At 44.8% G+C, this 16,860-nt stretch overlaps 1 protein-coding gene across 1 annotated transcript in view; it reads right to left on the reverse strand.

Annotated features, from left to right (window-relative positions):
- SCML2 (Scm polycomb group protein like 2) overlaps nt 1–16,860 on the reverse strand; it is a 749,380-nt gene that overhangs the window by 318,781 nt on the left and 413,739 nt on the right. Inside the window, exon 10 of the mRNA XM_086934268.1 lies at nt 14,532–14,664. Coding sequence (XP_086790394.1) covers nt 14,532–14,664 — 133 coding nt within the window. The remainder of the gene's footprint in view (nt 1–14,531; nt 14,665–16,860) is intronic.

Genomic DNA, 16,860 nt, shown 5'->3' on the forward strand with positions numbered 1-16,860 from the left:
CGGGTCCGCGATATATAGTTAGTGCAACTAACTATATATGGAATTTCAATGGTTTTGTGCAAATAAAATAAGGTTTTTTAAATGCTAATCCCTAACTATATATGGTCTATAACCTATGGTTTTTTCAGTGAATTTTCAAGGTTTTGTAAATGCAAATTCCTAACTATATATGGTCTATAACCTATGGTTTTTTCTGTGAATATATATATATATATATATATATATATATATATATATATATATATATATATATATATATATATATATATATATATATATATATGTGTATATATGTAAAAGAAAGCACTCTTGTGGATGGTAGGTAGCACTGCTACAATTTTTAACACAATAGTAAACCCAAAAGGAGAGATCTTAATAGAAAACAGTGCGTATAATATTTGCAATATTAATAATCAGCCTACTAAACAAGACATAGAATGCAATCACACCTCTCTTAGAAGAGGCTTACTTTAAGAAAATAAGGTCCTTAACACCGCCTGTCCCACAGATGCATCAGCACGCTGTGATGACTCTAGGCAATTGTGCTGCGCAAACGTGTGTATTGTCTTCTACGTAGCAGCTCTACAAATTTTCTCCAGCGGCACTCCTGCAAATAGGGCAGTTGATGCTGACACTGCTCTAGTAGAATGCGCTTTCACAGTACTTGATAAAGGCTTGCCAGCCTTGTCATGGCAAAATTGAATCGCACATGCTATCCATCTGGAAATAGTAGCTTTGGTGACTGCATTACCTTGAGAGTTCCGACCATAAGCTACAAATAGTTGATTAGATTTTCTGATGTTCTTGGTTTTTTGCAAATAAAATTTAAGGCATCTCTTAAGGTCCAGAGTGTGTAAAGCTCTTTCCGCAGGTGTAGAAGGATTAGGAAAGAAAGTCCTCAGAATGACTGGTTCATTTAAATGGAATTGCTTAGGGACTTAAGGGATGAGCTTGGGGTTCATCCTCAGAATGACCGTTTGATCCGTGAATCTCAGGTACGGATGAGATATGGTGAAGGCCTGTATTTCGCTAACTCTTCTTGTTGAAGTTAGTGCTAAGAGAAGTGCAACCTTCCATGTCAAAAACTTTAGTTCTGCTCTGTGTATGGGCTCAAAAGGTGGTTTTAACAACTGAGCCAATACCAGATTAAGCTGCCATTCTGGAGGTGGAGCCTTGATAGTTGGAAAAGCACGAAATCGACCTTTCATAAACAGTTTAATGACTCTTGATGACCATAGAGATGAAGTATGAGGCGCTCGTCTATACCTTGTATGAATGGCAGGTGAACTCGAACTGACAAGTGCGTTAGACCAGACATTGCTAGTGAAAGCAAATAAGGTAGAATTTCCTCAGGATAAGAAAAAAATGGCTCAATCTCTTTACGTTTGCACCATACGCAGAAACGTTCCCATTTAAGCCTGTAAGTCTTATTGGTGCTTTCAGCTCTAGACTTGCCAATTATGTCTTTGCAATCTTGTGAAATCTTCAAATCTCTAAATTCCAGAAATTCCGGACCGACGCATGCAGCTGCAGAGAAGCTGGTTCTGGGTGAAGCACTTGGCCCCTGTTCTTTGTCAACAGCATTGGCGTTGGAAATAGACGTATGGGATGCGCTCCTGAGAGAAGGAGAAGCTCTGTGTACCAGTGTTGACTGGGCCATCTGGGGGCTATCAGGAGAATCCGGCAGTGCTCCCATTTCATCTTCGTGAGGAACCTGGGTATCAGCAGAATGGGGGGGGGGGAAATCGTATGCATAGATCCCTGACCAACGCATCAAAAGAGCAATCCCTCAAGAGTTCAGGGGAGGGAACCTGCTTGCGAAGAACCAGCATTTTGAGTTTAGGTGTGTCGCAAGTACGTCTAGCGTTGGTTTACCCCGACTGCAAATATGTCACCCAGCTGTGCTTGTTCCAGCTCCCATTCGTGTCAGCTGTCGCTCGTTCTGCTCAAGGTGTCTGCCAAGGTGTTTTGAAGACCTGGGACATGTTCCGCTGTGAGAGAAATGCGATGGAGTGTTAACCAGTTCCATAACTCTTGTGCATCTTGAGACAGGGTGAGTGACTTTGTAGCTCCTTGCTTGTTTACATAAAACATGCTTGTAGTGTTTTCCGTGCGGATCATTACTGATGATACCTGTATTCGAGGAAGGAACGCTCGAAGAGATAAGAAAATGGCTTTGAAATCCAGTCTGTTTATGTGCATCTGCCACTGGGTAAATGACCATCTTCATTGTACCTGCAGGTCTTGCAAGTGTCCTCCCCATCCTTCCATAGAAGCATCTGTTGTGACTACGAAATCCGGAAGGAGTGGGAGAAAAGACTTCCTTGTCTGCGATGAGAGGTCTGAGTCCACCACTTGAGGGCTTCTTTCATCCGAAAAGTGATCTTGATTACACGTCAAGGAGTCGGAGGTTTGAACCCATTGACTCTATAATTCCTCTTGGAGAGGTCTCATGTGTAATTGAGTTAGAGGTACAAGATCAGTGCAGAAGAGAGCATTCCCAACAGAGATTTGTGCATTCTCACTGAAACGCACTTTTTTCTGTACAGTTTGAGTGCTAATGCTCTTAACCGATGTTACCTTTTTTCGGATAGAAAAGCCTTGCTTTGAATGGTGTCTAGTTTTGCTCCCAGAAAGGTCATTTTTCGATTTGGGTAAATTGAAGTTTTTGAAAATTGACCGAAAGACCCAGCTCGTGGAAAATAGTGAGGCAGTCCTTTGTTGCTTTTTCCCCTATGCGAGAAGATGGAGCTTTTAGCAGCCAGTCATCGAGGTAAGGAAATACATGATGACCTTTGGTTCTCAAGGCTGCCGTCACTGGTCCCAGGAATTTGGTGTACGTACATGGAGCTAATTTGAAGCCAAATGGAAGAACTCTGAATTGATAGTGGGTACCAGCCACTGTAAACCTCAGGAACTTCCTCTGTTTTGGATGAATAGGGACATGAAAATATGCATCCTCGAGATCTAATGACGTCATGCAATCGTCCTTGTTGTGGCGACGCAGGATGTCTGAAAGAGTAACCATCCTGAAGGTCTGACTCTTTAGATATTTGTTCAATTTCCTGAGGTCTAGGATAAGCCACCACTCTCCTGATTTTTTTGCAAATGAGAAAGAAACAGGAGTAGAAACCTTTCCTCCGTCGGGAACAAGGGACCTTTTCTATTTCCCCTTTCCGAAGCATGACCCCTTTTTGAGTAAGTGAAGGTGAGGGGTGTGCGATCCCCTGGGAGGAGTAAGGGCGGTTTTTGGATGAATTCCAGTGTGTGGCCATAAGAGATGAGATCCAGGACCCACTTGTCTGTAGTGATGTTTCTCCACTGATCGATATGCTTGGAAATCGTCGCACCATTTTTGGGAAAAGAATGAGCAGCTGGTACCTCATTGAACTCATTTGTTTCGTCCAGTATCACAGCCTTGTGATCCACCTTTGCATTTGGAACCTTGTCGGGAGAAACCAGCTGTATTTGCCTATCTGTAGGACTGCTGTTGATACCCTTGACGGTATTGCAGCTGATAGGTCTGATACAACTGGGATCGCTGTTTATTTCCTCTATATTGGAGTAGCCCCTACCTCGGGCTCCTCAAAAGGGCAGTTTCCAATACTGCAGGGTACCAAGAGCCTTAGCTGTGTCAGTGTCTTTTTTGATGGCGGTAAGTGCCTCATCAATATGGCTTCCAAACAACCTTTCACCATCATAAGGAGCTCCAGTCAACTGTCTTAAACCAGTTGTGGCAATATCCATAGCTATATCAATGATCTCAGAAGCTGCTCTTTCTCCCTCAGTGAGCAACTTAATAAACTCTTCCATAGAGGTATCCGGAATGACCTTCAGTGCACCAATGTCAGCCCATAGTTGTCTGTCAACGTGCTAGGATGGCTAAAGCGTTAGCCGCCCTAACAGAGACTGCTGCCATAGAAGAGAACCTTTTCCCAATCAAATCCAGGCATCGACCTTCCTGATCTAGTGGAGAGAGGATAGGCGTAGATGGATTTTTCTAACGCCTTTGCGCTGCCTGAGAGATCACGGAATCAGGCTTAGGGTGACTTGTAAAACACGCTGGAGAGCCCTCCAGCGCTCTATATTTCTTATCCAAACTGGGAAGCACTGGGACTACAGAAGCTGGTGCCTTCATAACTGTAATCCCTTCTTGCCAGATAAGGTCAATTATGGGTATCGACCTGGCGGTTTTCCTTTCCTGGTACTTAAAATCATATGGGAAACAATCCAACTGATGGACTACCGTAGGTAAATGTAAACGGTTAGTGGTTCTGTCCATAATATTATGGAATCCTCCGATATCTTCAGGAGGCAAATCCGAAGGAAGATGAGACGGTGGTGAAGGAGTTTGCGCTATGTAATCATCCCACTCATCCGCTGGTGGAGAGGGGTCTGGAAGCTCACCTTCTTCATGTTCCTCTTCTGACGTATTAGGGTCGTCTCTGGGAGGAGAAGGAAGTATGGGAGCTGGTGCCATTACCAGAGTGGCCGGAGGTGGAGGCATTGGTGTTTGCGGAGCTTCCTGCGGAGGTGGAGGAGGTACGACAAGACCCTCCTGAGGAGGAAATTTTCGTTTATAGTCCGCCAACATGCTCTGAAGATCCATGATTAACTCCAGAGGGAATTTAGCAGACTGCTGCCTGGGCTGTTCGAAATATTGCTGGTACTGCACTGGAGAGGCAGAATAGTGATGGTAGTATTGATCCTCCTCGTCATATTCGTCCTCCTGATATTTAACGTGCAACTCTGAAGGACAACGTGTAGCTCTAAACTAACCCTCATCATCAGAGTCTTCAACGTCTAAGAGATGGCTAGGAGGAAGCGGAGAAATTTTCGGTGTCCTAAACTGCTGTTGTGCTGCTTGCTGAAATGGTGTTGATGGACCAGTATAACATATTGAATGTTTTATTGTGGACTGTGAAATTTTTGTCGTCAACGGTACTGACAAAGTCATTGGAAATGCTGTTGGCACATCTTTAGTCGACGACGGTAACGTAGTCGACGGAAGTGTTCTCTTTTTCGACGGAGGTGTAACTGTCATCAGTGTGTTCGCCGCCAGCGATGGTGTCGTCGACGTTGGTGTCTTCGTCGACGGTCTCGTCATCGAAGGCTTCATTGACAGGCTCGTCGACGATGTGGTCTTGATTCTCGTCAACGGCACAGTCAACTACAAGGGCAGCGTCGACGGTATAGAACCTCCACAACTCACCGCTGATGTGGTAAACACCGTTAACGATCTCAATGACAAAGTACTCACTATGGTTGTCGTTGAAGTGGGAACAGTGTGAGCATGCGCCTGATGAAGACTTGCGGCCACCTTTACCTTTAGAATGGCCGGAAGAGTCTGGCTTTTCCTTAGATGTTCCTGGAATCTGAGGGGATCCAATCTCTGAGGAGATTGTAGGTTGCTTCTCCTTTTTAAGAGAATCTTTAGGCGCTTGAGAGGTTTTAGATTCTTTCTTCCTCTCCTCAGCTCGACCCTCAGGCGACCTGGGCCTCTTGAGCGACATAGAGGTCGTGTCGCTGTCAACATCAGATTGTCTTTTCTTCAGCCAAAGTAGAAGCCTTCCTTCTCTATCCCTCAAGGTCTTAGTGGAGAAGGTGCTGCAAATTTTACAATGCTTTGCCTCATGGCGGGGATAGAGGCAATAGATACAGTTCTTATGTGCATCATCTACATGCACCCCTCTTCTTCCCACAGGATTTACAAGCTCTGAATTAAACCTTTTTTTTTAATGTGTTTATTGAATTTACAACACATGAAGCATTACATTCCAACAATCCCTCCTCTCCCTGGTCTGACTTTAATTACAAGTACTGTATGAGCAACAGTGTGACAATCCCCTGTCAGGTGTATACACAGCCATTTAGCCAACAACCCTTAGATGGGCAGGCGGCAATCGTACTAGAACTGCAAGCATGTACGCCAATGGTCGACACATCCCCCCCCTTCCCCAGAGGGAGTCCCCCTCAGAGCTACGTCCATGCGGTCTCCGCCCGTTACACCAGTATATCGATTCTCCCCCCATAGCCACTGTCTAGGGTCCCTGGTCGCCCTCCGCGGTATGAGTTTCGCTACTGCTAGTAAGGTATGTTTGGTATAAGCCCCAGAAGTTTTTCGGGCGACTGGTAGGAGGGAGCAGTTCGCTGTAGTTCTCAGACTGTGTACAGCAGTACAGCAGATCCTGTGCCCAGCGCTTAGGTGTAGGCGCTGGGCCTCTCATCCAGCATCAGGCTACCACCCTCCTAGCCATTAGCAGCCCCATGTCCACTAATCGTCGTGCGGCCCTTGGAAGCTTCTTGGTGTATCCCAGGAGCGCCAGCGCAGGGTCAGGTGTAAGTTCTATTTCCACTACTCTACTAATCTCCGTAAAGACCTTATCCCAGAATTCCCCTATTCCCGGGCATTGCCATGCCAGGTGCATGAAATCGGCGTCTGGGGCATGGCATCTCTCACATTCCACAGTGTCACGGAGGCCGTACCTACACAGCCGCGCCGGAGTGTAACATACCCTGTTGAGGAACTTGAAATGCACTAGCCGGTGTCTGCCATTCAGGAACAGCCTCCTAGTCTTTGTACAGCAGTATCGCCACATGTCATCATCAATCATTATCTGTAGGTCAGTCTGCCATGCTAGGCGTGCCTTTGTGTATGTGTGTTCCCTGTGCGCCTGTGAAATTTTATAGAGGTTGAACAACAATTTCTGAGGAGTCTCAGCTTTAATGATATACATGAGCTCCGGCACCTCAGGTGGCTCAGCCATATTCTTACCCTGCAAGTCTGTAAGCGCACGCCGCACCCTATGGAACTGGAAGCGGGTCAGCAGTGGCGCATCTGCTCTGTTATTTGTCGCTTGGTCCCAAGTCTTGACTATCCCATCTTGGAACAAATCTCGTGCAACTGAAATGCCTATGTTGCGTAGAGCAAGTACAACTCCTTTCTCATTGACAGGGGGACAGCCATCTGGCCCAGTCCACTGGCATTATTGGGGTATACAGTAGGGCGCCCCCCCCGCATTTGTAAGAGATTGTGCCCTGCATGGTTGGTAGCAGCGATTGAGTCCAATACGCCAGTTCTACGATCCACTGGATTAAAGATCGTAGATGGGAGCGAGAGGGGGCTATCAAAGAGTGTTTCCATTCGGACATGGGGAATAGTGCCATCGCCGTGCAGCCAGGTATGCAGGTGTGCAGCCTGTGCCACTATAATATAGGGCACTGAGCCCCCCCATACTATAAAGGTAGCGTAAGCACTGTCCACTTGACCCGGGGTTGCTTCCCTGCCCAGGCCAGCTTAATCATGAGTTGAGTTAATTGTTTGAAAAAGGATTTAGGGAGTACTAACGGGAGAGACAGAAACAGGAATCTGGGCAACACCACCATCTTCATGATGGATGAATAATCCCTTCTTATCAGACATTCTTCTAAAAGAAATCCAAAGAGACTTATCTGAGAAATTTGAAGTAAACTGAGCAGAGCTCAGGGAGACTCCCTTACACTACGAAGTGCAGTGAAAATCTGAGGGACTCAGCCTCTCTTGGGAAGGTTCTAGAGGGTGCTGATTGGCGGAGTTTTCATTTTGGTCCTTTTTGTAAAAGGAGACTAATAGGCTATAGAAAAAGTGGTTGCTAGAATAATAGCCTATGGAAAGGTATTGTCTAGTACCTACTACTTTGTCATTTATGTACCGTGGGACACCCACTACGACGAAGGGGAATGATTCAGGCATTAGAAGCTTTGAAAGATACCCCAATACTGGATAACTGAATAGGAACTTGGTCTTGAAAGTTGAATCAAAATTGCAATTTGGGACAGCACTGCTGCATCAGGGAGCATTCTTCACAAGATTTCCAATCATGCTTGGATCCGAGACTCCAAACACAGATGTAATGTGGGTCTGTGGCTACAATGTGCTTCCTGCAAGCAAGGCACGACTTGCAAATCAAGCAATTTACTTTGGCAGCAGTCTTTCCGATGGCTATTCTAACCACAGATTGCTCACGCTTAGAATTTTCCCAGGTGCCAGGCTGGATCAAGAAAGCTTTACACAGCAGTACTGCTCCTGCACGCTGGTAGGTGGCACATGAACGCCACCCCTGTGTACGGACGTCAGTTTCTTTCTTGACACTGTCTGGGTTCTCAAACACAAAGCCCAAAAATCAATCTGCGTACCACTGTGTAGATCTCTAGCTTGAGACCTTTATGGATGTGAAAAGAGAACATTCACCAGAACAGGGAGACAGGATGGCAGTAAAGAATCTGCCGTTAGACTGAGTATCCACCAGAAATATAGTGTTACAGAGGAGAAGTAACTTATTCTTATGATGGATACTTCTAACCTCAGATTCCTCAACTTTGGAATAGATACTAAAGCAGAAGGTTCAGGCCAAAAGTCCTGGTAGACTGAACAGATGAAATGTCCATCCTGCTGGACCTGGCTGTCAAGACAGTAGTGCTTCGTGAACATGTGTATGGAACCCACACCAGGGCCTGACAGATGTTTAGAAGAGGCACTTCACCTGTCAACGCAGTGGTAGCACCCTTGACCTGGGTCGAATGAAACCTTAGTTCTCCCAGAGACTGCTTCTTGACCAATGAGTAGCAGACCTTGAGGCAAAAGGGTATCTACCATGACAAAGTCATTTTCTGCAGTACCTTATCTTTCTTTGCCCCAGGGACCAAACAAAAAGCTGCTTTTCCACTGATGGTCTTTGGTGAGATCGATGTAAAAGCTGAAAGCTTTTTGGGGTTCCAACTGATTGACCCTCTTCTCTTCTTGGCGCAAAGAATATTGGGAGACCGATGGATTGCCCAACGTTAAAGAGAGTCATTACTTTTTGCCAAATGGTTGCCTTGTCCTCAACACCAGATTATCTGGGATAAAGGTGGAACAGGAATGCTGCACCGAGAACCTATGTAACAAGCTGAAGGAATTGCGATGAGAAACAGTCTGCTGATCCAGAAGACGTCATGAGCAGCTGCACATTGACGTGAAGGGAGTAAAGATAAAGAAAGTCAGGATCAAATGGTGATCCCACTGTGGCAAAAGATTTACATGGAAACATTCATGTCAAACCTTTACAAAAACTTCATCACAACAGGTAATTTAAACAAGAAAGACTGGTCTAGCAAAAGCAAAAAAGGTCCAAAGGGCTGACAAATATCTTTTAATGCCACCCACTACGAGTCCTAGTGGGGCCAAAGACCAAATAGAAAATAAGAAATCAAACAGTTTAGCTTGTAATGGGTCTGTGTTGGGGACACCACAAAAAGCCACAAATGTGTACCATCACACAGCATAAATTGACTTTGTAAGGGGAGCTGTGCAGCAAAGTTAACATCCACACCCTCAGGAGGTAGATGGAATGCAGTCAGTAGGCGCCAGTCAATCTCCATAAACAGAGGTGTACATTGTGCAGGCCTGGGTGCAGAATCCTGCCGTTCTGTTGCAACCGAAGATCCTACCAAAGCAGAAGCCTAATCAGGGGCAGATGCTCATGTCCAGAAGTTCAGATGTCTGGGTAACACAATCTCCTGACCCAATCAAGAGCCACAAGCATGACTTTCCCCCAAACGTTCCTGGTCTTCAGAACTCAGGGCAGAAGCAGTAAGAGCGTAAAGGCGAATAGAGAGGATGTGGAGAAAGCACTGGCGGTGTCAACCAAACACAGCAAGTGCCTGAGAGTGGCCTCGCTACCAAATGTCAATGAGCGAGTAATAGCCCCAACAGCGAAGAGTTGAAGCATTGTGGCAAGGGAGGCAGGGGCCACTGACCGCACCAAAGAGGAGCAGTGAGGCCCTGGGAGAACATTGGCTGCCTGGGCCCACACAAAGATTCAATAACGCAAGAGGCCTCAATACAAAAAAGAAACCAATAGAGAACAAGTTCAATATTGATGAGTGACTAACCCCAGCCTGGCCTCTTCTGAGCACGTTAAAAAAGAACACAGAGACAATACACACTGATACCCCTTTGAAGCTTCCCTTAAGTTAGTTGCGACGGCTGGGGTCCATGCTACAGCACACCTACAGCTAGAGCAGCTCAATCAACCAAAATGAGAAGTTAAAGGTTGCACAGGGTGTTGAAGCAAATATTGTACTAGGATGAGGGATTCTGGTAGCATATAACATAGGGGTGGGGGATGAGGTGAAATTGGGGACAAACTTGGACTCCACTACAACACCTGTATTCTTTTAAAGCAAAATAACAGAGGAAGACTAGCTATTGCACCACACTTTATGCCTCTGCTAACCAACATAAAGAAGGGAAGCAGTTCATTGTTGCTCTCAAGCTGGACCTTGAAACAGTGACTTCACCCTATCAAACTAAACGATAAGGCATGTACACATCTGTTGTAAAAGGGGAGTGCACCCAGGTGCCCCCCGGATAGTAAGTAAAGACCACTCACCATCTGAAGAGAATCACAGACGTCCCGTCCCAGCACGGTGGCAAAATGGCACGTAGGGAACGCATCAATGTAAGGTATGCTGTCTTCCAAAAGCCAAAGAATGGCTAAGAATACAAAATTTAAACCACAGGGAACCCATCCCCCCCAGCATGATGATATTTCAGGAGCTAACCTCAGATATCGCTAGTAATCCATCACCAGTTTCTTGGTGAAATTAAAGGGCAGGAAGCAACGATCTGAGGAATACCTGAAAGGTCTGCAAAAGGATGTCCAAGGAATAGGCAAAAGGATAGACAATCTGGAAGCCATCCTTGACAATCGCTCCAAAGAACTCCTCCACACAGAAGTCAAAATAGCAACACTAGAGGAGCAGTATGAGAAACTATCCCTCAAACAAAAGACACTAAATATAGATTGTGATGTAGCATCAGAGTGAGAGGCATGCCTAGGGGATCAGAAGGAATTGACGCTTAAACCTACATCAAACAACTGTTACATGAGGCGTGGCCTGGAAAGATACCCGCCTAGTTGTAACTTGCGTTTGATCCCTCCGCGGGGCCGCTAATCTAATCTTTCCATCCACCTGTTCTGAGAAGCCTATGAAGTGTCCCTGGGTCGCAGGTGTCAGTGGACATTAGCGGGTTCCTGCTGTTAATGCGCTGAGGCACACAAGCATTTAAAACATTTGGCCATGCGGACCCTCCCTCGAATGCTGCACAGGACGAGCTGACACACTGCATGAGGCGAGACAGGTCGTGAGCCGCAAGGAGGAACGGGCCCTAGAGGCAGTGAGTGATCAGCTTTCCCTTTGAGACCAACGCCAATACAGGGATGAAGAAGGGCCGAGAGCAGCGTTCCGAGCTACGGACCATAATTGCGAGGGGGAATGCCATTTCCCATGTGAATGTGTACAGAATCGATAGATTTACTGTGGGTGAGAGCTGGGTGGAGCCCTGGCCTAGGCGTGTAGCCAAAAAGCCTGTGAGCAACACTGCAACAGGAAAAGACAGACCCTGCACTAAGATATATTTTTGCAGGACCCCCACATGCCTCAAAACCACAGAGAGTTGCACTTTCCTCTCTATGGGCTGACGTCCCTGCACATAGACTTTAACTCTGCTTGGGGAGGATTGCTGGTCCATGGTCCTAGAAAACAAGACCCCAGGGGGGTCGAACAGGCATAAATGGACAGTTTGCACTAAATTCCTTCACTGCATATTGGGGGGAGGGGTCTGAGTCAACAACAGGAGGCTGGTTCCTGGTCCCAGTGAGCAAACTTTCCAGCATACCGTGTACATCTGAGCTCCTTACTTGCTTAAAAGGACGAAAGCAGTGAGCTGCCATAATATCTTCGGACACTAAAGCTACCTGCATCGGGACCCTGGTGGTGGTGTGCTGGGATGCTGTACAACTGTGCGCAGGGGTGTGGTATTCAGCCCCTGAGCTGGCTGGGGTCCGGGAAAAGGCCTCGCGACCACGACACATGTCTAGGGGAGTGCTGAGACTGATTCTACATGGTGGACACCATAAGCCCGACCCTTTGGATGTGACCTGTGTTGTATGCCCTGGAGACTAATCATCAAGAGACTCCTGAGGGATAGAGCAGATAGTGTACGTGAGGGAGGTCCTACCTGGACTGTCACAAATTGGCACCATATACAAAGGAGAGACCTTATTGACCATCATCAGTAATGTGGAAGGATAAGGGGGCGGAGACAAATAAAACAGATTAATACACAGAGTCGAGGCCGGAGACAATGTACTCGGACCATGACCAGGAAAGACCTGCTGATGCACCGGTAAAGGGGCCTATCCCGGCGAGGCTCCTAGCAGCGTTACAGGGCTCTCAGGTTGCATTAGAAGGGAAACTAGACACAATGGCTATCAAGATCAACCATCTGCCCCTAGACCTTCAATAGATCGTGGACCGCACCACAGCTGTGGAAGACTATGTGGAAGCTTCGAACCGCGAGATTAAATCACTGAAAGCCACAGTTGAGGTCTGAAATGTAGTGCCACACATGTTGAGGAACGACTGAAACACAGTGAAGGGCGATCACAACAAAATAATATACAACTGGTGGGATTCCTGGAACATGCAGATGGCTCCTCTGCAGAACTCTTCCTGGAGGACTGGATCAAGTAAACCCTCAGGCCCCAGATTCTATAACTCCTTCACAGTGGAACGGGTTCATAGGGTGATGCCCCCACCCATAATAGCTCGCCTCTTCAACTATCACGACTGCAATGCTATCCTTCAGCACTTGCACACACATAACCTTCCCAGATATGAAGAAAAGCTAATATTCATTTACCCCTATTACACTCAAAGTTCAGAACTCACGTAATAACTTCCTGACGGTGAAAAGGAATCAGAGAACGCAATATCAAATATAGCTTGCTGTGTCCCACCAAATTGCACATGCAATATGATGGCCGCGTACACTTTTACATTTCCTTACAAGAGGTCCTGGACTGGCTGAACACCCTGAGTCGGTGGAGTGCTGGCACTACTGGAGGACGGGGTGACGCACGGGCCTGGTGCGGTGTTCCGACTAACAGGATAAAGTCCATGGAAAGAATGGAGTGACTGGGGGTCTCTGATGGAGCTCAAATCCTTTGTCTGTAACTTGCAACATTTTGCCATGTCTTCAGCTTGTTCACTGCCATAAAATATTATTAATGCCTCTTGTTCTGTTCAAGCATCCAAGGATGATATTAGCATAGAAGGTGCTAAATATTTATTTATGTAGTGGGTCATTGCTTAGGCGTTGAGGTAATATGATGTTTATTTTTCATGTACTTTGATTTGCTGAAGAAATGCTACATTTGCTCACTCCAGAATGAATCTGTACAGACTCTTCCTAAGCCAGAATTGTGCATTTAACCCTCAATTTTGGGATGGTGAGCAAGGCTTTCCTATTCTTTCCTGATTTTTCTGCCCACTGACACTTAAAATATTTTCATATTATACATACTCTGGATACCTTTAGATTTGAGAGCCTTCATGGCATCGACTCTGTATCGTTTATTTCTTCATTCTGTAATAATATCTTTTAACTTTTCATTGATCTAAAGCTCAATTATTGAATTGGCTCAATTGATTAATAAATTGTTTTGTTAGTCGATTTTGTGTTTTCGGGAGGTGCCTTAGCGCAGAGACACATTGCTTCAGGAAATTTCGATTCAACACAGTCTCTGATCCAGTAAACGTGGGAAATTCGATTTAGGTAAAATTTGTGATGTCTAAATTTTGGGGTACCCTTTTGAGCCAACAAAAGTACTGACTGGTCATCAGGTGCTCCCTCACAAATTTAATTGATGGGAACACAGCTCAAGCATGGAACAGTTGCTACATCATTCAGGGGACCTATGGTCTCGTTCTACCCAGAAGATATCTACTGGTGTTTTGGAAACAAAATGGTCAAACATGACTCTTCCCACCTCACTATGAACTATTTAGGCAGGCTCGTCCTAAGGACATGTTCCTTGGGTATAAGGACAGTACCAGAGTGGCTTTCCAACATCTAGATTATGATAATAAGACCCCTTGGAGGAGAAAGGATGAATGAATACGGATTGAAAACAAATTGACTGATTTATAGGAGTGAGTACCTTAAACCAACATTCTAAAAACAAAGAATAAATTGTGAGGGAAAGCCAATTGTTTGAGTGTTTTTCTTATCCTCGTACAAGATAAAACTGATCCAAGAAAACAAAAAACACCAAGGACTAAAGGTACTGGCTTGAGATCTGTGCATGGGTTCAAATCCAGTGCCCAATAATTGTAAAAGAACTACACTGAAATCCAAGAGTGGAGAAGGGTTTCTTACAGGGAGATGACTAAGATCGCTTAAAAAAAAAAACATGGAAGGACTTTTGGGATGTTATCTGATCAATCTGCTTCACCAGTCTTAAGAATATTTGTTATTAAAAAAATTAGGAATATCAATTTGCAGGACTCTTTACCTCATTCAGCAGCTTAATGCAGTAAAAGCCGTAATAATTTGAGGAGCGTGGTGCACAACTACGAAATCTCTCATTTGCAACATCTCAAATGACAAACTTCAGGCTAAACCAATCAGAAGGCTAAGCATAAATATATCAATATTTACTCACCTGTTGATATTACGGACATTGCAGAACCACCCATGCCAATTCCATCTTTAAGTGCATGCGTTTTACTTCTGTCTTCATCAGGCTTACTTGAAAGTGATGATTGGGTAGGAGATTGCATCATTGGTATTTTTTTCTGTGGAGAAAAAAAATAATCACCATTGAACTTGTTCACAATATCTCAATGAAGTAGACTTTTCTTTAAGAGTCTGTAAGCAAAGCACTACCCACTTCACCTACAATCCATCAATTCCACAAATAAATTTTACATTCAATTCAATTCAAATTTTTGTTGTACTAGTCAATAAGATTTTGTGACAAGGTTTATATGTAGTTTATATGTATAGCTTCAACAAGTCTGGCACATTCTAACACTGGCATTAGTGATACCTTTTTAGCATGTTGCTTTTATATATTTAAATTCTGCTCTTCAAGCAGGAGGATTAAGATGGATTTTGGAAGGGACATCACTTACCCATACAAGAGTAAGCAATTTCTATACACAGGGGGTGGAGACTTGTAACTTATACAATTTAGTATATTTACAATAGGGATCTGTGAATACTGAAATGTAGTAAACCTATTCAAAACAGTAAGCTACCATTCTGAACCAGACCCTTAGTGTGGCTGTTAGAGGTGGGTGAAGTCACATAAATGCATATTAGCCCATTGTAGCTCAGCTACCCAAAAAAAGAGGGTAGATTCTGGTAAATACATAAAACCAATTTCCAATCCGGAATTTAAGTTCAGTGGGTTATGTAGTTTTAGTAGTTGGCAGATGGGAATCTCTTGGTGTGCTAATTTACAACAAATGAGAAATTAAGTCACACGCATTAAAGATACATGCAAAAACTTCTTGTAAGTTTTTATCTTCTCATTAACAAATAAATAATGTAAAAGGAATAACAAGATGTATATTCAAGCTGATATAAAACCAAGGATTATACTCAAGATACAAGAGCCATTTTAAAAAGGTCTCACATTATGCTACTGTTACAGTAGCAAAGTGGAAGGGAGGCCCGGCGGCTTGCATATGTTAAGCACCACATCAAGTATCTCAACTCATATATATCTATCTAGGAGACAGGTTCCATACTGGTGCAGGTGGTAACCTAGGTGGGATTATTCGTTTTAATCCTTCCATAAATGCCTTTATTGCAGGTACTCTAAAGAGAGATAGATGTTGTCTATTTTGTAAATAGGCTGCAATTGCTGCTAGATACAGGCGTATGGAAGAATAAGCCAAATTGGACCTTTGTAGGTGTAGAAGGTAGCAAATGATATTTTGGATGGAAACATCCAGTGGATCAATGTGATTGTTGTTACAGTATATTGCAAATCTTTTACACTTCGCAGCATAAAATGCTCTGGTAGTGGGTCTTCTAGCTTCTTTAATGATATTCATACAGTCTGGTGGTAAGTTTAAGTAACCAAACTCTAGGACTTCAGGAGCCAGATCGCCAAATTCAGTTGGCTTGGTTCTGGGTGCCTTATTTCTCCATGGTTCTGTGTTAGCAGGGATGGCGTGAGCCGTATTTTCTGATGTGGAACCAGTGAGAGATCCAGTAGCGTGGTGAACCACGGCTGGCGTGCCCATGTGGGGGCCACTAGTATTAGTTTGAGAGACTGTTATTTGAGCTTGCAAACTACTAGTGGAATGAGTGGGAGAGGCGGAAAAGCATACGCAAATCTGCCTGATTAGTTCATCCATATTGCATTCCCCTCCGACCGTGGGTGTGGGAACCTGGCGGCGAAGGTTGGGCATTTTGCATTTTCGTGGGTGGCAAACAGGTCTATCTGTGGCTGCCCCCACATTTGGAAGAATGGTTGTAGAACTTGTGGGTGTATCTCCCATTCGTGAATCTGTTGCGACTGACGACTCAACAGGTTTGCTATCAGATTGTGAATTCCTGGAAGGTGTTCTACTGTCAGATGTATGTTTTGAGGGATGGCCCATCTCCAATTGTTCTGTGCAAGCTGGGACAGTTGCAGAGAGTGTGTCCCCCCCTGTTTTTGTATATAATACATGGCTGTCATATTGTCCGTCCGGACTAGGACAGCTTTGTTTTGTATTTGTACTTGAAAAGTTTTGAGTGTTAGGAAAATTGCTAGCAACTCCAAATGGTTGATGTGGAACTGTTTCTGTTGATTGTTCCACTAACCTTGTGTGGTATAATGCAAGAGATGGGCTCCCCATCCTGTGAGGGATGCATCTGTCGTTAGCACTATCTGTAGAACAGGGTCTAGGAACGGCCGTCCCTTTGTTAAGTTTTTGGTGTTCCACCATTGCAGAGAGCGATATGTACGGCTGTCTACCAACACCAGGTCTGTG

This window comes from Lissotriton vulgaris, chromosome 8 (assembly GCF_964263255.1).
Source record: "Lissotriton vulgaris chromosome 8, aLisVul1.2, whole genome shotgun sequence".
Lineage (NCBI taxonomy): Eukaryota > Metazoa > Chordata > Amphibia > Caudata > Salamandridae > Lissotriton > Lissotriton vulgaris.